This window comes from Zychaea mexicana, assembly GCF_025766255.1.
Source record: "Zychaea mexicana strain RSA 1403 chromosome Unknown BDB00scaffold_48, whole genome shotgun sequence".
Classification (NCBI taxonomy): Eukaryota; Fungi; Mucoromycota; class Mucoromycetes; order Mucorales; family Lichtheimiaceae; genus Zychaea; species Zychaea mexicana.
In genome coordinates this window covers 120,702-142,359 of record NW_026516711.1, presented here as the reverse complement: position 1 = coordinate 142,359, position 21,658 = coordinate 120,702, and the positions used below count along the sequence as shown (strand labels likewise).

The 21,658-nt window shown below is 44.2% G+C and overlaps 7 protein-coding genes across 7 annotated transcripts; 5 read left to right on the top strand and 2 right to left on the bottom strand.

The window, feature by feature from the left end:
• Positions 1-394: 394 nt before the first annotated feature.
• BDB00DRAFT_765487 (putative ABC transporter protein) lies at positions 395-4,675 on the top strand (the record flags this gene model as incomplete). Its single annotated transcript, XM_053119511.1, has 4 exons — positions 395-972; positions 1,076-2,261; positions 2,347-3,271; positions 3,357-4,675. 4 exons carry the CDS (start codon positions 395-397, stop codon positions 4,673-4,675), a joined length of 4,008 nt encoding a protein of 1,335 aa, XP_052978640.1.
• Positions 4,676-5,971: 1,296 nt separating this feature from the next.
• On the top strand, positions 5,972-10,097 carry BDB00DRAFT_873456 (putative ABC transporter protein; the record flags this gene model as incomplete). The annotated part of the gene is made up of 3 exons (XM_053127093.1): positions 5,972-7,681; positions 7,765-8,689; positions 8,782-10,097. The coding sequence occupies 3 exons, from the start codon at positions 5,972-5,974 to the stop codon at positions 10,095-10,097; spliced, it is 3,951 nt and encodes a 1,316-aa protein (XP_052978639.1).
• Positions 10,098-11,782: 1,685 nt separating this feature from the next.
• BDB00DRAFT_828747 (uncharacterized protein) lies at positions 11,783-12,088 on the bottom strand. Its single transcript, XM_053123881.1, has one exon. It carries the CDS (start codon positions 12,059-12,061, stop codon positions 11,837-11,839), a length of 225 nt encoding a protein of 74 aa, XP_052978638.1. The 5' UTR covers positions 12,062-12,088; the 3' UTR covers positions 11,783-11,836.
• A 24-nt stretch (positions 12,089-12,112) lies between these two features.
• BDB00DRAFT_828746 (uncharacterized protein) lies at positions 12,113-13,397 on the top strand. Its single transcript, XM_053123880.1, has 4 exons — positions 12,113-12,238; positions 12,303-12,762; positions 12,846-13,001; positions 13,079-13,397. Exons 1-3 carry the CDS (start codon positions 12,208-12,210, stop codon positions 12,919-12,921), a joined length of 567 nt encoding a protein of 188 aa, XP_052978637.1. The 5' UTR covers positions 12,113-12,207; the 3' UTR covers positions 12,922-13,001; positions 13,079-13,397.
• Positions 13,398-14,752: 1,355 nt separating this feature from the next.
• BDB00DRAFT_828736 (amino acid/polyamine transporter I) lies at positions 14,753-17,304 on the top strand. Its single transcript, XM_053123879.1, has 6 exons — positions 14,753-15,452; positions 15,590-15,859; positions 15,991-16,404; positions 16,483-16,581; positions 16,658-16,889; positions 16,967-17,304. Exons 1-6 carry the CDS (start codon positions 15,249-15,251, stop codon positions 17,209-17,211), a joined length of 1,464 nt encoding a protein of 487 aa, XP_052978636.1. The 5' UTR covers positions 14,753-15,248; the 3' UTR covers positions 17,212-17,304.
• BDB00DRAFT_958382 (Metallo-dependent phosphatase-like protein) lies at positions 17,305-18,685 on the bottom strand. Its single transcript, XM_053129678.1, has 4 exons — positions 18,397-18,685; positions 18,266-18,290; positions 17,742-18,202; positions 17,305-17,657 (listed from the first exon to the last, which is right to left on the bottom strand). Exons 1-4 carry the CDS (start codon positions 18,580-18,582, stop codon positions 17,439-17,441), a joined length of 891 nt encoding a protein of 296 aa, XP_052978635.1. The 5' UTR covers positions 18,583-18,685; the 3' UTR covers positions 17,305-17,438.
• A 1,106-nt stretch (positions 18,686-19,791) lies between these two features.
• On the top strand, positions 19,792-21,588 carry BDB00DRAFT_828726 (NADP-dependent oxidoreductase domain-containing protein). Its single transcript, XM_053123878.1, has 8 exons — positions 19,792-19,915; positions 20,013-20,145; positions 20,234-20,560; positions 20,653-20,726; positions 20,809-20,943; positions 21,030-21,108; positions 21,243-21,360; positions 21,446-21,588. The coding sequence occupies exons 1-8, from the start codon at positions 19,889-19,891 to the stop codon at positions 21,513-21,515; spliced, it is 963 nt and encodes a 320-aa protein (XP_052978634.1). The 5' UTR covers positions 19,792-19,888; the 3' UTR covers positions 21,516-21,588.
• Positions 21,589-21,658: the final 70 nt, after the last annotated feature.

The following is a 21,658-nucleotide window of genomic DNA, read 5'->3' as shown; positions in this document are numbered from 1 at the left end:
AATTCCCGAAAACTGCCTTGTGTGTAGCACTTGCAGTGCATGCGATCCAAGTAAGGAAACCAGCAATTGATTCGGAAATGGAGGAAAACCATGGTAACTCTTGGTTAGGCATCCAGCTTAAGAAACAAAGCAAACCGACCCGGTGGAGGCGCCGAAAACGAGCGCCGAAAGGTATACTGAAAACGTGATAATCGGAGCACACACTGAGACGCCATTAGTGATGATTGGTGCGGAAGCTTCGGTAGTCCTCGGGCCGCCGTATTTCGCGACCGAAAAAAAAGTTCGATTTAATCTGGGTTCACAAAAGCATATAAAAGAGAACACTTCTTTGTAAGAGACCCCCGCTTGATTTCCATCTTCTTTTTTTTATACCTCCACCCACTTGTGATATTCCATGCCAGGGTCAGCTTCATCAACACGGTCGGATGCGACTGTGCAGGAGCTCGAATTAAAACGAACCGAAGATGTTGCACCATCTGAGGTTGTCAGCGAAAAGCACTCAGTTACAGAACACTCTCCTATTCAACAACTCGAAACGAACGACAACGACGATAACGGCAAGAAGAAGAAAAAGGAAAAGAAGAAGAAAGATCCCGCCGTTCCCGTACACAAACTTTTCCGTTTCGCCACAACAAAAGAACTTGTGATGGTTCTGATTGCCGCGATCTGCTCTCTTGGTGTCGGTGCTATGCAGCCTGTTATGATCGTCTTCTTTGGTCAGTTTATGGACGACCTTGGTACAGGTGTTACTGCCATGCAAACTATGACGCCCGAGCAAATGCAAGAAGGAATGGGAGACTTCAAGCTGCTTGATATGACTTACGATCTTATTCTCATCTTCGTCTACATGGGTACCGGCGTACTTGTCGGTGCCTACGTTGCCCAAAGCTTCTGGATCATGACTGGTGAGAACCAAACTCGCCGTATCCGCCAGAAATATGTACATGCCATTTTACGTCAAGATCTTGGCTGGTAAGCTTATTCCTCTCGTTTTGTTTCAAAGTCCTTTCCCCTTTACCCCTTGAACCGCACATGCTTATTTAGCGTCCGTCCCTGCACATTTTAATTACACTAGGTTCGATAAATCTGAAGAAGGTTCCCTCACAACTCGTCTTGCTGCTGATACTCAGCTGATCCAGGACGGTATCTCTGAAAAATGCGGTATCCTTTTGCAATCGATTGGTGCCTTTATCTCTGGTTTCGTCATCGCTTTTGTGGAGGGCTGGAACTTGGCTGTCATCATCTTGGCTACCATGCCCGTCCTTGCTGCCTGCGGTGGTGCCATTGGTTACTTTATCACCAAGTTCACTTTGCAAACTCAGGATGCATATGCCGAAGCCGGCGCTATTGCTGAACAGGTCTTTGCTGGCATTCGCACCGTCTACTCGTTCTCTCTACAAGACCGCTTTGCTCGTCGCTATGAGGAGAAGCTCGTCAAGGCCCGTGTAGTTGGTATGAAGCGTGGTATCTACCTTGGTGTTGGTTTCGCTTGCTTCCTCTTCGTTCTGTTCGCCACGTACGGTCTTTCGTTCTGGTATGGCGGCCAACTCGTCAAGGAAGGAAAGATGACTGGTGCCACCGTCTTGATCGTCTTCTTCTCCATGATCATTGGTGCTATGTCCCTCATGCAATTGCCTCCCAATATCTCTGCCGTCTCCACCGCCGCCGGTGCTGCCCATAAGGTCTTCTCCACCATTGATCGCGTTCCTACTATCGATCCTGATTCCGAAGAAGGTCTCAAGCCTGAAAAGGTTATTGGTGAGATCGAATTCAAGGATGTCCAGTTTAAGTATCCTACCCGCCCGGATATCACTATTCTCAAGAAACTTAGCCTCAAGATCAAACCTGGTATGACGGTTGCCTTCGTTGGCCCCTCTGGTTCAGGCAAATCGACCAGTGTTCAGTTGATCCAGCGCTTCTACGATCCCCTTGAGGGCAGCGTTTCTCTTGATGGCAACGACCTCAAAGATGTCAATGTCAAATGGTTGCGTTCTCAGATTGGCGTTGTCTCGCAGGAACCTGTCTTGTTCAACATGACTATCCGCCAAAACTTGCTCATGGGTATCAACTACGAAGCCTCACGTGAGGAGATTATTGAAGCTTGTAAGAAGGCCAACTGCCACACCTTCATCTCGCAGTTGCCTGACGGTTATGACACTCTTGTTGGTGAACACGGTGGTATGCTTTCTGGTGGCCAGAAGCAACGTATTGCCATTGCTCGTGCTATTCTCAAGAACCCTACTATTTTGCTTTTGGATGAAGTAAGTTGTCAACAACCTCTTTGAATCTACAGAACAACTTTCTGCAACAGGAGATACTTATGCATTCAATTTTAATCAACTGTAGGCCACCTCTGCTTTGGATACCCAGTCTGAACGCTTAGTCCAACGTGCTTTGGATGCTGCTGCCGCTGACCGCACTACTGTCGTTATTGCCCATCGTTTGTCTACTATCCGCAACGCCGATTTGATCGTTGTCATGCATCAAGGTGAACTTATCGAACAAGGTAACCACGAAGAATTGCTTGCTAAGCAAGGCGTCTATTCCGAATTGGTCCGCAAGCAGCAGATCGCAACCAAGCAAGTTGGTGGTACCGAGGATGAAGAAGTCGACGAAGAAGAACTGATGCGCAAGGAGAACGAAGAACTTCTCGAACAACAACGCAAGATCAACGAAATCGTTGAAGCCAACGAAAAGCAAGACGCTTCCTCGGGTCACCTGGTCCGCATGAGCACTGTTTCATCGATCGACGCTTTCGAACTGAAGCTCCGCAAGGAAAAGCTAGAACGCAAGAAGCGCATGAAGCAAAAGGCTCCTATGGGCAAGATTTTGAAGCAAATGCGTGCCGAATGGCTTATGCTTGGAGCCGGTGTTGCCGGTGCTGCCATTGCCGGTGCTATTTTCCCTTGTTTCGCTCTCATTTTCGCCAAAATTATCACTGTCATGATTCTCAGTCCCGAGAACGTCGCTCCTGGTCCCTTGGAAGGTGCCAACTTGTATGCATTTGTCTTTGTCATGTTCGGTATTGCCTCCTTCATTGGTTTTGGTACTCAGATCATTGCCTTTGAATGTGCTGGTGAACTCTACACCGAGCGTCTCCGTGGACATATTTTCCGTGCCTACATGAAGCAGGAAATTGGTTACTTTGACGACGATGAACACAGCATGGGTGCTTTGACTTCCAAGCTTGCTATCGATTCCAAGAACGTCAACGAAATGGTTACCAAGGTCTGGGGTGATGTTACTCAGATTTGCTCTACAGCCATCACTGGTAAGTTTGTGGAAACTCTTTTGCTTTCTGATTTAGCAGGGGAAGAAACATGTGATTTATCTGCTTTTGGTATTTTGTTTATTAGGTCTTGTTATCTCTTTCGTGCACAGCTGGACTTTGACTTTGATTATCTTGTGCATGGCTCCATTCATCGGTGGTGCTACCTACTACGAATCGACTATCCATCGTGGTTTCGAGGACAAGACTGCCAAGGCCAACGAACAGAGCGGTGAAGTTGCCGGTGAAGCCATCAAGGAAATTCGCACTGTCCAAGCTTTGAACAAGCAGAGCGACTTTGAGACGAAGTTTGATCGTGCCTTGGAACGTCCTCACAGGCTCGCTATGCGCAAGGCTATGATGTCATCTGTCGGTTATGCTTTGCAACAGGGTATCAACATGTACACCAACGCCGTCGCCTTCTATGCTGGTGTCCGTCTTATGGATGATGGCAAGATTAACATGGAGGAAATGATTGTCTGTATGATGGCTGTCCTTATCACTGCTCAGGGTATTGGTCGTGCTAGTGTTTTCACTTCGACCTTTGCCAAGGCCAAGAACTCTGCCATTGCCACCTTTGAAGTTATTGAACGCAAGCCCCACATTGATCCCGATCTTGAAGGCATGGAGCCTGCCAGCTCTTCTATTCACGGCGACATTTCGTTCGAGGATATCACCTTCCGTTACCCTGCACGTCCCGATATGCCCATTTTCAGCGGCGAATTCAACTTGGAAGGCAAGTCTGGTCAAACCATTGCTTTGGTCGGTCCATCGGGTTGTGGTAAATCAACCACTATTGGTATGCTTCAACGTTGGTACGATCCTATCGACGGTACTGTCCGTCTGGATGAACACAACACCAAGAACTTTACTTTGGGTAATCTCCGCAGCCACATGGCTTTGGTCGGTCAAGAGCCTGTTCTTTTTGATATGACAATTGGTGAAAATATTCGCTTCGGTATGGATGAAAGCAAGTCCGTCACTCAAGAGCAAGTTGAAGAAGCCTGCCGCGCTGCCAACATCCACAAGTTTATCTCGGATTTGCCTGCTGGTTATGATACCCGTGTTGGTGACAAGGGTTCACAGTTGTCCGGTGGTCAGAAGCAACGTATTGCCATTGCCCGTGCATTGATCCGTAAACCCAAGGTTCTCTTGCTTGATGAAGCCACTTCTGCTCTTGACTCTGAATCCGAAAAGCTTGTCCAGGCTGCCATCGACAATGTTATCAGCGAAGGTGGTCGCACTACCATCACCATTGCCCATCGTTTGTCGACCATCCAAGATGCTGATCTCATTTGCGTTGTCAAGGGAGGCCGTATCGTCGAACAGGGTACTCACTGGGAACTGCTCAAGCTGGATGGCGAATACGCTGCACTTGTGCGCCAACAATCCCTCAACGCTCACTAGAATACTGTATGATTATTATTACTCTTTTTCTCATCGTTCCATCTTTTACTTTTAAACACTATGTCTCTTTCACACTCTTGCACTTTTATTTCAACTTCTTCTCATCCATCCATTGCTTTCTTTTTCACCCGCTATACCATTCCATCTTCCTACCTATACACTTATAATACATAGAGAACAATAATCTCTTGTACATACACTAGCAATTGATCTGAAAATCAAATAAAAATAATTGTAATACTAAGTACATTAGTCTTTTAAAACTTGACTGGTTAATGATGAGCTTCAAATGTGAAGTTGCAAGTGCTGATATTGTCAGGTTCGAGTCACACAATGTAAACAAATAGTTCTAACTCGTTGCTATGTAGCTGATCCAAACACGATGAGCAACACGATGGGCATGAACGTTGTTCGCTGTCTAAAAGACTTCTTTATCTTGTTCGCAACCTCATTCTATTACAACATCTTTCTTTTCCCCGAAGCACGCTGCTCCGTAAACTACTGAAAGATGAAAAAGGTCACGTTGTAACAAAATTTGGTTTTTTTTATCAAAATGGTTGATTGTAAGATGTATATTTTGTATCAAAGCCATATAGTCACTTATTAGGATGTGAGTTATGATAAGCTATCATAGATAGCTTTGTTTTGTCTTTGCCATAAATGGCGTTTCTTTAAAGGGTGGTTCTAATCGGTGATAGTAGATGACTTGTTGGCCGCCAAGCAGGTGCCAAATTGCCAAGGATGATTGGTGAAACTCCGACCGATCTGGCAACTGCCAACACAGTAGCTGTCATTCAAAACATGCAACGCACTGACCCTGCATATATTTTTGGCACAGTAAGAAGATGAATAAATCAAAAATCTATAAGCATGGACTCTGTTGATAAAGTATCAAAACTCGAATGTCTTGGAAAATATTGCATATATCACAGCCACTGGTGCTGAAGACATAGATGGATTTGCAAAATTCCGCTTGATGTAGCAATTTAAAAGCTGTTTTCTTCCTTAAGTATGTTAGAAGAATGCCATGGTGAGATGCAATAGTAGTAGACAACAGCCAAAATGACATCAGGAATACACTACTTCTCAGTTTTGAGCTTTTTGTGTGCTTTTCCTTCGCCTAGACTGTGCTCAGACAATGTAGATTACTGATAAGTAATAAGCCAAGATTTGATCTGGGCAAATGCTTTTTTTCAATTCCCGTAATGCTGTCATAGTTTTAGAGTTAAAATAACGATATATAAAAGGACAGCAGTCTAAGATACCAGTCAAGTTTCTTCCTTTATTCCCCACAACATGCCTGACGTACCTTCATCCTTTACTTGGTCACGGTCCCCACGCCAATACAGTCCATGCAGCGACACAACGTCATCCAACAACAGCGTTGTTGCTGCAGCTATGACACAACAAACAATTCCGATACAATCGCGCGAAGAAGCAGCAAAAGACAACAAGGAGAAGAAATTGAACAAGAAGAGCAGGCATACAATCTCCATGCGCAAAATGTTTCGCTACGCAACTTTAAGGGACAAAGCAATGATCGGTCTGGCGATGTCATGTTCAATTATCGTCGGTCTCTTGCAGCCAGGCACCATCGTAATCTTTGGCTTATTCATCAATTCGACAATGGAGGATTATCAGGAAGGCGGTAGCTTGAACGACATGGCCAAGAACGCAGCAATCATTTTGATTTCCATCGGTACTGTTGTTATGGTGCTTGCCTACATGGCCAATATGCTTTGGGTTATTACCGGCGAAAACCAAACCCGTCGTGTGCGTCAGCTTTATGTCCATGCTATCATGAGGCAGGATATGTCATTTTTCGATAAAGCCGAAAACGGATCTCTCACGGCCCGCCTGGCAACTGACACACAGTATTATCAAGACGCTATATCCGACAAATATGGTGCCATGATTAGGACTGCGGCAGCCACTGCCATGGGTCTTTTTCAATCTTTTGCTGTTGGTTGGCGCGTGGGCGCTATTGTCGTCGCAGTCCTGCCTTTGCTCTTTAGTGTTGGCTGGCTCATGGATCGCTACTTGTCTCGAAGCACCCAGCAAGTTCAAGATGCATATGCTGAAGCGGGCAGCGTAGTAGAGCAAGCTCTAGGCGGTATCCGAACGGTCTACTCTTTCAATCTCCAAGAACGGTTCTCTCGATTATACGAGACCAAGTTGATCAAGACCCGTGAAGCTGGTTCACGCCGTGCGCTCGTTCTCGGAGCTGGTACTGGCTCTTTCCTGTTTGTGCTATTTTGTATCTTTGCATTTGCACTTTGGTATGGCGCAAAATTAGCAATTGATGATACGCTCAAGGGCTTCCGTGTCATGATTTCGTTCTTTTGTATACTCTTGGGTGCCATATCCTTGATGAAGCTTCCAGATCAAATAGCCGCATTGTCTGCAGGCCGAGGAGCTGCCTATACAATCTTTGCAACAATCTCGCGGGTGCCAACTATCGACACGGATTCAGATGCAGGACTAAAGCCGCGACAACTTTCAGCCTGCATTGAGTTCCGGGATGTCAAGTTCAGCTATCCAACACGACCGGATGTTCCGATTCTCAAGAACCTTAATCTCACAATCAAACCTGGTATGACTGTTGCTTTTGTCGGCCCAAGTGGCTCGGGGAAATCGACCAGCATTCAACTTTTGCAGCGCTTCTACGACCCTTCCTTTGGACAAGTGTTTTTGGATGGCCACGATCTCAAGGATCTCAACGTGCAATGGCTTCGCTCTCAAATCGGTGTGGTGAGCCAAGAACCTGTGCTGTTCAACATGACGATCCGTCAGAATCTGATGCTCGGTATCGATGATACAATTTCTCAAGATCAAATTGTTAGTGCGTGTCAGAAAGCCAATTGTCACTCCTTCATATCCAATTTGCCCAAAGGATATGACACATTGGTCGGTGAACACGGTGGTATGATGTCTGGTGGTCAAAAGCAGCGTATTGCTATTGCGCGAGCAATTCTTAAAAATCCGTCTATTCTTTTGCTTGATGAAGTACGTATCATTGTTGTTACAATAATTTTTAAGAGAAATTTGCATGGTTGAGAACTAACCATCTTCTTATTACATATTACTAGGCAACATCTGCGCTGGATACCCAATCGGAGCGATTAGTACAGCGCGCTTTGGATGCTGCATCTAGTGGTCGAACTACAATTGTCGTCGCCCATCGTCTTTCCACTATCCGTAACGCAGACCTTATCGTTGTGATGCATCAAGGCGAGCTTGTAGAGCAAGGCACCCACTATCAGCTTGTGCGATACGGAGGCATTTACGCGGAACTGGTGCAAAAACAGCAAATTGCGACGGAACAAGAAGATCGGCTCGATGATTCGGATCTATCAGAAGAGATGTTACGTTTAGAAAGCATCAGGTTCCGCGAACGAAGTAGTCAAGAAGGAGCAACCATTCAAATACCTACCGACGAATTCTATACCACCGAAGTTAATCTAGTCCGCAGAAGCACCACAACATCCGTTGATGCGTATGAGCTCAAACAGATGAAGAATAAGCAAGAACTGAAGTTACGACGACAGCAAGATGCACCTATTGGCAAGATATGGCTACAAGTACGGACCGAGTGGCATCTTTTGGCTTCAGGTTGTCTTGGTGCTTTAATTGCCGGTGTGGTATATCCACTTTTTGCGTTCACTGCCGGCAAGTGTATTTGGGTCCTTATTCAACCGAGAGAGCAAATTGCCCCTGGTCCTTTCGAAGGAGCCAATTACTATGCATTCCTGTTCCTTGTGTTTGCTATTATTGCATTCGTTGGTTATGGCCTTCAGAACTGGATGTTTGAACTGGTGGATGCTCGTTGTACTGCACGGCTTCGAGCGATGCTCCTTCGTGCCTATTTAAAACAAGAAATCGGCTTTTTCGATCACGAGGACAACAGTGCTGGTTCCCTGGCTTCCAAGCTGGCAGCAGATACCAAGAACATGAACGAAATGGTGACCAAGGTGCCTGGCGATATCATGCAGTTTATCTCAACAACAGTTTGCGGTATGTCCTAGATATTGGTTTATTTTACTTTTCTATCTATTTTGATAAGCCGTCAAGTGGAGGATTAATCTGGAGCTCTTTAATTCGATAAGGTTTGGCGATTGCTTTTGCGCACGACTGGGCTTTATCCCTTATTGTTATTGGTATGTCACCTTTCCTCATGGGTGCCAGTTTTTACGAGGCTCGGCTAGAGCGAGGCTATCAAGATAAGGCTGCCAAAGCGCATGAACACGGATCTGTGATTGCCAGTGAAGCCATCAAAGAAATCCGTACTGTTGCTGCACTCGGAAAGCAAGCTCACTTTGAGTCCAAGTTCGCGAAAACACTGGAAAAGCCTCACCAACTGGCCAGGCGCAAGGCATTTCTTTCATCTCTCGGCTATGCCCTGTCAGAAGGTTTTGTTCTCTACGTTGCAGCCGTCACCTATGCGTCTGGTGTCATGTTTATGCAACAAGGACGAATTGGATTCGATGATCTATTTATTTGTTTGCTGACGCTCATGATTTCGATGCAAGGTGTCGGTCGATCCAGTGTATTTGCTACAAACTTTATCAAGGCCAAGACCGCTGCCATTGGTGTTCTCGACGTGATCGAACGACAATCCTATATTGATCCGGACCTTGAAGGCATCGAAATGGCTACTGCAAGTGTTGCAGGCGATGTTTCTTTTAATAACGTTGGCTTTTGTTATCCCACTCGCGAAGAACCTATATTCGAAGGCGCGTTCAATTTACGAGGCAAAGCAGGCCAGACGATCGCCTTGGTAGGCGGATCCGGATGTGGAAAAAGCACCACTATTGGAATGCTGCAGCGCTGGTACGATCCTACAATGGGTAACGTGCGCCTGGACCACCACGACGTCAAGAACTTTACTTTGGGTAACCTGCGCAGTCACATGGCTTTAGTGGGTCAAGAGCCAGTGCTTTTTGACATGACGATTGGTGAGAATATTCGATTTGGCGTTGACGAAGATCACTTTGTTACCCAGGATCAAGTTGAAGAAGCCTGCCGCGCCGCTAATATCCACAAGTTTATCTCGGAATTGCCGGATGGCTATGACACACGGGTCGGTGACAAGGGCTCGCAATTGTCTGGTGGCCAAAAGCAGCGTATTGCGATTGCTCGTGCATTAATACGTAAACCCAAGGTCCTTTTACTGGACGAGGCTACTTCTGCTCTTGATTCCGAGTCTGAAAAGCTTGTTCAAGAAGCCATTGATAATATCGTTAGTGAAGGTGGCCGCACGACCATCACAATCGCACATCGTCTCTCAACTATCCAGAATGCCGATTTGATCTGTGTCATCAAGGAGGGCCGAGTGTTTGAGCAAGGAACCCATTGGGAGCTTTTGGAACTAAACGGGGAGTATGCCTCGCTTGTACGGGAGCAATCTTTAATCGTTCATTAGACTACTGTACGGTTATATTATTTACCATTGTTATCTCTGTTCGTCCCTTCTTATAATGTACCTTAATGATATGTTTCTTATATATTATAGCATTCTCACTTCTGTTCACTTTTCTCTTTAAGCCGCTATTATACCATTTCACCTTTTTCAAAGTTATGTAACAGATCGAGAATAAAATCGACCGCCAAAATTTTTAAAAGTGCCTCTATTCATGCTTTTCATGCGCCGATTCTCGATGGCTCAAAAGGGCTATACGGTCAACGACAACATGATGGTTGGCTGTGCTACAAGCTCTATGAATACAATTCCCAGCATAGCACGCAATAAAATGAGATCGGCACATCAATTTCCACCATAATATGTAAGCCAGCTTTACCGTTTGAAGACACACGATTGTTCCTCGACTCATTTCGTCCAATGTAGCTAATTTTAAAGATTATACTGTGGGCCTGACTTGGTTCTATGTACCTGTTGTACCAGGAAATCTTGAAAGCGGATTCTTGCTCTGCATCGTCGATGTTGTAAGTAGTGCGGTGATAGTGTCATATGAGTAATGCTGCCGCCTAGCATTAAACCTACGAAAAAAAACGGATCTGCAGGAGAAAACTGACTTGCATGTGTGCTTCAACGATTGACGCCCAGTATTCGTAATTCAGTAAAACCCATATAGCCGACGTGTTAATTAAGCAAGGTGAAAGGCTTGTCAAGTTCTTTGGCGTCTATAAACGCACCACCGGACATGCGACACTACTGTCTGTGTGAGTTGTTCCTGTTGCAGATACTTTCGGTTGGGATTGCGGATTTGCGATGATGGAGGAAGAATGCAAACGATGGCACTTCATCGCTGCGTTTAGCACCCTTTCAAATCTCTTTCAAGTTAGGGATCTCAATTGAGCTGAGAGTTATTCAAGCGTTTTTTGGATCCTTCTTTGCTTGCTCGTTGAGCACGTGCACGTAATTGTAGAGTACCGAACTTTTTTTTCACACATGATTTTCGATCGTTCTAGAATTATATGCAATCATGCAATCCATTGTTCCTTCTCTTGTGTAACTTCCGGCAATTTAACAAGCAACGCTGTTGACATGGCTCTTTCCGCTCCCGCTCGGAACTAGCAGTATAAATCCTCCCTCCCTCTCATTGAAACGGGTGCATTCCTTATCGCACCTCAACCTGGCGAGCACAGGATGCAGGATGACATGGGGGCATAATTTCCAAAATAAAAGTGTCTCACTTATGCATCAGGCCGACGCCTCAACACCCATTATTGACAATGATGGCTGGACTGTTCTGCAATCACGAGTACAGCGCATTGGGCTGTGTTTTTTGCGATATCATACTCAACGCGATCCGAATCCCTACATTCGGTTCTAATACTGGCAGCCGCCCAATTTTAAGAAAATACAGATGAATATCACTCATTGCGAACGATCTCGCAGAGTTCTACTCTTAATGTGTTCTGGTCTCGATATGCCCTTACAGCGGGCGTTACTGTAAATTTTGGACACTCTTTCGAAAAAGACGAAACCGCACTCGTGCCATCCGCGCTTTACCGGCTGACGCCGAAACGAAACGGCTTTAGCTCATGCATTTTCCTCCCGTACGCTCTCACCTTCTGTGTGAGGGTCTGAAAGAAAGCCCCGCGCCCTGCGAGGGTGTGATATTTTTGTGGTGTCTTCCGTGAACCCAATGCCAGCCTCTTCATAAATAACGGCTAATCCGTCATTGACTGCATCGGTCACTAGGGTTTGCAACTTTCGCACACATCACCGCGTGGAAAGGAGAATACAAAGATGGCTTTCAGTCGACCTAGCATAAGATGCCTCAGGCACATGGCTCTGACAACACACGCATTGTACGCGCCAGCAGCAATGACACGGACGCCAAACAAGACGATGAGAAGAATAATACGGAGAACAGTGCATCTCTCAGGACGCCGCCACAGATGACCAGGAGGACGATGCATCTAATAAATATAAGAGGGATCTTCAGGAAGACAAAGCGGCAGTGACTGAATCCACACTCGCCGCTAAACTGGACAAAGATCCTTTGGTCCCACATAATCTCAACTCTGTAAAATGGGAACACATCGAGTTAGTGGTGAAACGCTATATGCAAACATGTAGTCGTAATCACACCGAAGGTAACACGAACAACTGTGTGCATTACAATCCACACCATCCTCATCGATGACTTTATCGTTGAAGACTTACGTTTAGCAGCTAAACGTGCGCCGAAACAAAGAAGCCTGGGGCCATACGAACTGCCCTACGCTGTTTGCTATCTAATTTATCAACGCCCTCTGTATGCAACGCTTGTCTGCGACATATGCAAGGAAGCTTGTCAGCATGCCCCGCTAAACATTGCTTTGCTAGTGGACAATAAGAAAGCACGCGACCTCATCGCGCCTCAATACATCTCTCGTGTTTCGGAGAATATCGGTTTTTCCTCCATTTTATCGAAAGTATTGTTCTCTTTTCTACAGCAACAACCTTCGACGATAGCGTCGCTTATTCTAGCCTCAATCGATCGACGTCAACTAGCACCATCATTCATTTATATCCCTCCAGCGCTTGTGCTCTGTTTGCCGTGCCGTGCAATATGGGATTTCGTGATAATTCTGATGCCGAGGACTTGCTCCGCTCTTCGACCCTCAAGAGAATTAAAGTATGGTTTTTGGACCTCTTTGACGCGACAGATGACTTACTGCGACAACCTCGTGGCACTTTTCGCCGTCCCTTTTTTTAAAGTCTAGTACACCACCACTCGACCCGACGCCCACTGCTAGACGTTGGCTTAGTACGATTTTGTATGTCCCATCAATGACCACACCTTGACTAGACCAAAATTTGAATGTTTGAATGAGGATAGTAATCGAAGGAAGACCAGCGAGAAAAATGATGAAGGTATCTCTAGGTTAAGTACATGGCCGTTTACATATTTTAGTAGAATGATGGATACTTAAAAAGTAGTGCTGTATTAGGTGGGCCGGCAAAAACTCTCGTACCTGAAGTAAGAAGGACTAAACAATTACTATACCTTTATATGTACTTGTCTACGTTTCCTACACAACTCTTCTTTCTACCTTTCATTTGAAAAAATGTCACCTTTAAAACGAAAGCAAAAGGCTACCTGAAAAAGGACGCGTGCACCAGACGAAAAAATCACCGCCCCTTAAGGAATTAATGCGTGCAGCAGATGCCCACACCAATACCACGACACGCGCGGTCGACAACCGTATATGCTTAGTGTTTAGAAATCAGATTGGAACAATATAAAGCTTTGACGGTTATAAGGCGAACGCATCATACTGCTATAGGAGCAACTTTCACAGTTACATGGTTATGATTGCTTACAATAGTATGGGCAGCACGCCAAGCTTCTGCGGCTCAACGTTACTCCTGGTTTATACGTAAGCCCTGTTTAACTATTGCTGCTTCGTTTCAATGTTTCTATAATGTAGACAGGTATTAAATGAGGATGGTTTATAATGTGCCTTTTCATAATTACCACGCTTGTGCATACGCACCGATCACAGAAGGTCTATATTTAGACGCCCGATTTACTCGTTGTACTTGTGGGTGATAATACGTGGTATATCTCCGTGCTTTTTACCCCACAAAATGTACAACCGGCTCTTACCGACCGACAAAATTCCAGTCTTAGCAAAGGAAATTTCGGTAATAGTACTGTTTTTAGACGTCTCTTAGTCATCGGCACTAACATTTCACAGCGTCTAACACTAAACTAAACCGTGGCCCTCCTATTCATACCCCTACTGCAGAGGATGCAACAAAGAGGCAAAAGCTAGCAAGATAATAGTCCAACAATCTAATTGGCCCAGAATAAGTTACATCACATAGTAGACTTCCCACAGCAATTTTGGCACAGTGATGATGATAGTGCATGACGTTCTGAGGGTCATAATAGCAAACTGCCTCTTTCCCTCTGTCAGGTTGGTATGTGATTATTGATCTGCTGCTTAAGACTTCCCAATTTCCATGATGCTGATATTACGGGACGTCGCTTGCCATCTCCAATGAGCGACGATCGGAACTTTGGCCATTTTTTTGTATAACAGTGATATAGAAACAGCAGTACGCTAATAGTCCAACAATAGATCAATAATTCGCTTTGTGGACGTGTGATCGTGTATCACACATTAAGATAAAACCTACATTACAGATCAAGACTTTTTCTATGGCTACTGAGCCGATCGGGCAAATGGCACTGGGGAGTTATCTGATAAATGTATATCAAGACTTAGATCCTTGGGTATGACAGTCGGGATCGTCCGACTAGTACAGATGTGATAGGACGAATGCGTGGGAGCGTGGCAAAAAAGCTGCCTGGTCTAAATCGACCAATTAGGGAGGAATCGTCGGCGAATGTTAGATTTGTCATTTGTGCTGCCACGGATAACCACACTTGGCAACAGAATTGTCGATTTAGGTCGCGCTTGACCAAAAGCTGTCAAATATTATTAAGGAATGTATCTTATCGTAATCAAAAGAGATAAGAAATAATCAGTTTATAGGAAAACCTTGCTTCTCCCTTATCCTCAGCGGAGTGTCCCGCTGTGTTTAGTTTTTCCTAATATGGAACACCGATCTTTTATTTTTTTATTTTTTTTTTGAATGAAAAAACCTCTTGTCCTGTCATTTTTAAGGTTCCTTCTTTTCCTCGTATTTTCTTCGCTCAACACTTCAAAACTGATCGTCATCAACCAGCAAGCACACTCTCATTCTGGATCGTATGTCGGCCGATAGCATCACTTCCCACCAAACCGCCGATCGTGAGGAAACCGGCGTCAAAAATGCAACGACAACCGAAGAAGAGCTCATGGCCTCGATGGGCTATAAACAGGTTACTATCGAACCAGGGTCACCCTGTACACATGGTTAGGACGACCACGCAGCATGCAACCACAACAGGCTAAGACGTATTGTGCGAATTATTTAGGAAATGAACAAATCCATGTCGACGATATCCAATTTCGCCGTCGCCTTTGGCTGCTGTTCAATTTCTGGTTTAACTCCTGTAAGCAGCTTATCAACAATAATAGCAAACGATGCAATGCATTTCAGTCGCTGCTCGTTACCTAACAACTCAATATGCCAATCGAAAACAAACGTTAGCTCTGGGGTGATGCCATGATGTCCGGCGGCTCGATTGCTATCATCGAAGGTTTCCTGTTGGTCGCTGTCTTTACGTTTTGCGTCGCTCTCTCTCTTGCCGAGATCTGCAGTGCTTTCCCCATCAGCGGCGGTTTATTTATTTGGGTTTCGCGTCTAGCACCTCCAGAATGGGTCCCCATAGCTTGCTACATTACGGGTTGGTGTAATTGGATCGGCCTGGTAATGTCCTTATGATAAAGAATGTCGCTGAATTCCATAAAGCTGACTTTTCCTTCTTTTTTCCCTCAGACAGGTACACTATCTTTTATGGTAACTACAGTGTATAGCCTACCACAAGCTAACACCTCTTTTTCCAAACAGTTGCTATCACTTCGACGGATCTCGGTCTCGCCCAATTCTTGTCGTCAGTTATCAGCATATCAAACCCTGACTACAATGCAGATATATACTGGCAATATGGCATTTTCCTTGTTATTGTGTTTATCCACGGCATAATCAACTCGGTCAGTATTAAATATAACGGCGTATTCAACCAAGTATCGCTCTATTGGCATCTCATCGGCACGCTTATGATTGTTATCGTAGGCCTAGTGCTGACGCCCAACAAACCTAGTGGAAAATGGGTGGTACGTATCCTTGTAGATTTAGATGCAATGCATGGGGTTGCATATACCGCGTGCTCCCTGTTGCTGCCTTATTTTGGAAGCATGCTAGTATCACAAAATGCCTCATTCACATAAACCATACTCAATGTTAGTTTACCTACTTTGAAAATGATACCGGCTTTTCATCCAACGGATACGCCTTTCTCATCGGCTTGCTGCAAAGTCAATATACCCTTTCCGGATTCGACAGTGCCGCGCAAATGTCTGAGGAAACCAAGGATGCAGCACGCAGTGCACCATTTGGTATCCTTTATGCAGTTGGCACTACAGGCATATTCGGTTTCATGTTTTTACTTGGCGTAACCTTCTGCGTCCAAGATTTCCAGGCACAGATTGTTGAAACTACCATCAGCCCACAAATGACCCAAGTTTTCCTCGATGGTGTCGGCTATAACTGGACCATCGTGTTTACTGTTATTATAATGGGTGCCATGTTCTTTTGTGGCAGTGCTCTTACACTTGGCAGCTCACGTCTTGTCTACGCCTTTTCGCGCGATCGAGCCATGGTAAATATACGATACCACTTTGATCAATCATATCGAGGCCCTCTTCTCAATGCTAATGTGTTTTTGTCGACTTATCAGCCATTCAGCTCGTATCTAAGCCGAATTAACAGCAAAACAAAAACTCCTGTTTATGCTGTGTGGGCAAACGTCATCTTTGCTGCTGTTATCGGTATCCTGGTGAGTCCCAACTTCGGTGCAACACTGTGATCGCATTTAGGTTTTTTGCTTACGCATGACGAACACGTTATTGTAGTATATTTTGAACACAACCGCTTTTAACGCCATTGTCTCGGTCAACACTATTGCTTCGTCTCTGGCCTATCTTGTTCCTATCTCACTTCGCCTGACGGTTGCTCGTAAAACATTTACTCGTGGTCCCTTTCATCTCGGTCCATTTTCCCCTGTCATCAATACGGTTAGCTGTTGCTGGATTGTCTTTACAAGTGCCCTCTTTTTGTGTCCCACCGAAAACCCTGTCACTGCTGGTAAGCTCATTTTGCACCCTAAATAAATACGTCATTGACGTATATGTTCTTGTCTAAAACCTACTTTTTCTCTGTAGAAAATATGAATTATGCATGTGTCCCACTGGTGGCTGTTCTCGGCGGAGCAATCATTTTCTTCCAACTGCGTGCTAAAAAATACTTTACCGGCCCTGGCAAAAGCATGGAACCTGATCCTTACCTCGACGAAAATGTTTCATTTAATTCCACAGTTTCTACGCCATCAGACGATAGAGACAATAAGAGAGTATTGGTGGTTGATAATGTGAACATAAATACCGATAATCATTCTGAACAACGATGACGCCGGCTGGATACCACGGTTCGACAACCTTATTTCTTCCCTTCCCCTCTCCTCTTTCCGTTTCTTCCTTCCATCTCCCTTTCTTCTCTTTGTATATATACTGGATTTTGTTTTATGTAATAGCACGTAGTGGTTTTTGAAATTGTGTAAGATAAATGTGTATATCACTCTCTCGAGTCATATATTAGTTCGTCACAGTCTCTGTATACACAATTTTAATGTTTCCACTATAGCTCCTGATGGATCATCTTAGGACGCGTACCAAGGGGCTTTCGTTTCCCATCTTTGTAGATTGCCGTTAACTCATCACCCACAATTTCCAGAGCCCCATAATGACCACCGTAAACGTGGCTTATTCCGATATCAATCAATACAGCTTTGCCACCACATCGTGTGTGGATAAAGCCATCTCTTTGCACAGTATGGCCCATCACCATCCGATCGGCCTAGCAAAATTTTACGGATCTATTAGTTATCATTTACTACCTCCTTCAGATATACTTTACCTCGAGCAAACAAATATACTTTACCTCGAGCAAAGCCAATGCCTCTTCAAGCACTGGACAGATACCGTCATCCAAAGCATATCCTCGATACCAGGTTGGGCCAAGTCCCCCAAAGACTCCATATGGATCATGTCGACCGCGCGATCCGATGTAATCCAACAGCGTTTGGCGCGTTTTCAAGTTGATGCCTTCGATCCCATCCTGTGCAAACGACGGATGTATTCCTCCGTGTACGAAAATGGAAGAGCCAACCTTGGCTGTCAGATTTTTCTCGATTAGATCTCCTCCAATCCAACCCTCTGGCGAAAACGCCTTTACGCGGTTCTCTTTGCCGCCAAAAGAATTTATGTCACCGGTGCTCACATATCTCCAGTCTCCTGAAAGGTTCATGATCTCATGGTTACCAAGCAAGGAAACAACGCGTCCACCTTGTGCAGGAGCCTCTGCTTGTAAGCGCTGGATCAATTCGTACAGCTTTATAGTATCTAGAAAGATGTCGCATGAGTTCAACTGCACGTACCGACTCAAGTTCTTGATTTTATCCCTACCATCTCCACGGTCTACGATATCGCCCTAATAGCATGTATGGTCCAACGGATTATATTTAAATATATAGAAAGAAATCAGTTCTCTTTTTCTCTCTTTTCTCGTCTGTATTCAATCGTAGCATGGTATGTACAGTTTGAACAAATATAGTATCACCACCAGCCCAATGTCCTTCATGATCGATAATATTGCTAAACCGCATTATCGCCAATGTCCGGAGAAGATCTCCATGCAAATCGCCCATTGCAACGATGCGCTGGGCAACGACAAGCTGTATTAGTAGTGCTTGTAGCGCGACAAACCACAAGATCAACCCCATGACAACTGAATGGAAAAGGGGAGTTGAAAGAAACCTGCAGAACGGAAGCTCTTTTTTTCCTCAATTTCCTTTTTTAGCAAACTGCTAACCCTTCGAATGCAAGTTAACTTTAAATGACATACAGAAAGGACATGCCCAATATCATAATAAAAATAACTGTTTATGTAACACTTTAATTATACCTCTCAAGGGAATGGATGTAAAGTGGACTGGGATAAGAGCCTGCCCGGTACGGCCATTCTAATGAAAGTAATACATTTATATATAATGTATGTAATGATACGTTTATATGTCAAAACCGACGAGAATGCGGTACGAGCGCTGCAGAAAAAGGTCGTCTATTACTGAAAGAATAGTAAGTACCTATCTTTTATGTTTGGCTTTATACTTTCGTACCTATATTGTAAATATCAAACTATATTGTTACAGCAAACTTCTTTATAAACTATAGCCGAGATGCTACTCTAACTATGAACGACCAGTATTATTACATGTTTTCAGTAACCATTCAAATCAATGAAAATTTTACACTACATAATGATTGCTAAGCGTCGACATATATTATCCCGAAATAAACCACCGTACAGGCTACAGGGATTCGACATGTACTTTGTCATCTCAACTCCAGGATCTTCTTTTAGTATATTTCCATCAATAGGGTACGATTATGCTCAGACATGCAAACATCCACATTATATCCATTATTACAGTCATTTAGCTTAACACGATTATGTGCTATAGGATGACGCTATAGTATACCTACGTAGTTACATTGATAAGCATCTATTTGAATCGCCATTCGCGTATCATATGACCGTTGGTATGCACTATTTTATGATATGTAACTTGTACAATCTAAGATTCGCTTTGATGACGAAACAATACACCCAGCAACAATGCGCTCCTTATAAGTCCAACTTTATCCCACGCTAAAAAAGCGACATTAATGTTCATGATAGATCCGCTGCTGATGACGTTGAAACGAAGATAAACTTGATTTAGTACCATAGTCGTAGCAAAAATGCAGTAACAAGATGTGTAAGGGCTATAGATAATTTATATTTCAAATCTTAATGGTCTTTTGCACTGTTGTACGATCCCGGTTCGTTCTAGTTGTTATCACAGCGACGCCGCAGCAGCATCACTAGCGGTAACCGAGGCGACGGTGGTATGCCGCGGAATAAGCACTCAACCAACTTCGTAAAGAACGAAATCGGGTAACACAGACGTTGTCTCTGATGGGCGACTATTTATAAAAGGAGCCAGTAGACAACTTCCCTCATTCACTACATTTCTTTTTTTACTCATGACCATTGACAATCGTACAGTCAAGGTAGCTTTTTACTCGAGTTTCTAGTTATTACGGAAAAAAAACGAAAAATGTACCTCTGCTACTTACCACCAAAATACATGGCTTTTTGAAAAAAAAGCTCAACAGCGGCTATAGCCTCCCTTTGGTAGGCTATGGTACTTTTGGCGGTCCTGACGCGCCTGAGCAAGTTTACGCTGGTAGCAAGCTTGCTTTGGAGGCCGGTTATCGTCATTTTGACACAGCTTATTTATGTATGTAACTCTATACAAACTACGCGTCTCATATTTGAAGCCTAGTAGATTTCTGTGCTATCATTCACTATTCGTGAAAATTATATAGATCGTACCGAAGAAGCTCTTGGTAAGGCTATCCGTGAAAGCAGTGTTCCAAGAGAAGAGATCTTTGTCACCACAAAGCTGTGGCAAACGTTCCATGAGCCTCAACACGTCCGACCTGCATGTGAACGCTCGCTAGAACTTCTGGGGCTGGACTATATTGATCTTTACATGCTCCACTGGCCCATGGCGTGGAAATTCGTATCCTACGAATTTGATGATCTTAAAAAGCCTGATGAGAACGGTGATATTTCTCGAATTGACGTTCCTATCATTGAAACGTGGCGTGCCATGGAGGAGCTCGTAAAAGCTGGATTAGTGAGAAGCATTGGTAAGCATATGTGCTTTCAGCACTTTGATATACACCTTTGCCGGAGGTAGCAATGTTTCACCCACCATCCAAATAATTTTGCTTCTATGAAGGCATTTCCAACTTCACTATGCCCATGCTCGAAGAATTGCTAAAACAATGTGAAATCGAACCTGCCGTTCATCAGGTAAAGTCCATATATACAATCCCCAACACCAACTGCTTATATTATGAATTTTGACAAATATCATCTGGTTTGTATTATTTAGTTGGAAATCCATCCAAGCTTGCCACAAGAAGAGATGCTCAAATTTTGCAACAAATATAACATCGTTCTTACGGCTTATTCGCCACTGGCAAATCCTGGCTACAGCGGTATGCCATCCATGTTATCGGATCCAATTGTAAGAACAGTATATATTATTCTCCAAATTGTAAATGCATTCATTAACTTCTGTATTATATGTGGCTCTACTTACCAAATATGTAGGTTCTACGCGTCGCTGAAAAGTATGGCAAAACTCCTGTTCAAGTGTTGCTCAATTGGGGTGTTGCACGCGGCTATGCAGGTAAATATAACAAGAGAGAATGTAGTTGTGGTCAAGTTGTGCCACAGCGCGAGATGTGGTGATAGAAAAGAACGATATTACTCACAATGTATCTATTTTGCGATTTTATCAACCGACGAATGTTGTGTATGCAGTCATTCCAAAATCTGTTACTCCTGAGCGTATCAAGGCCAACTTTGAACATTTCAACATGGATAAGGAAGACATTGAGGCCATATTAGACATCGGACGCACAAATCAGTATCGCAGCTGGTAAGTAATAGTTACTATGAGTTCATTACGGGTATGCATTAATTGCTCACATCGTTCTTTGTCGACCCTGTGAATATATATCCAGCTCCCCACTACGAGATTTTGGTCCATCCAATAACATTTTCGATGAGCCCGTCGACTTGTATAAGAAATAAATCAAAAATTATGCCCTGCTCGATAGAGCAGGCTATATATCATTCTATGTGCTACATAGTAGTTTGACACATATCCACTCTACGTAAAGTGTTTCTGTCAAATGCAGTAACCGATAGTCACGGCAAAATCAAAGCGGAATCGG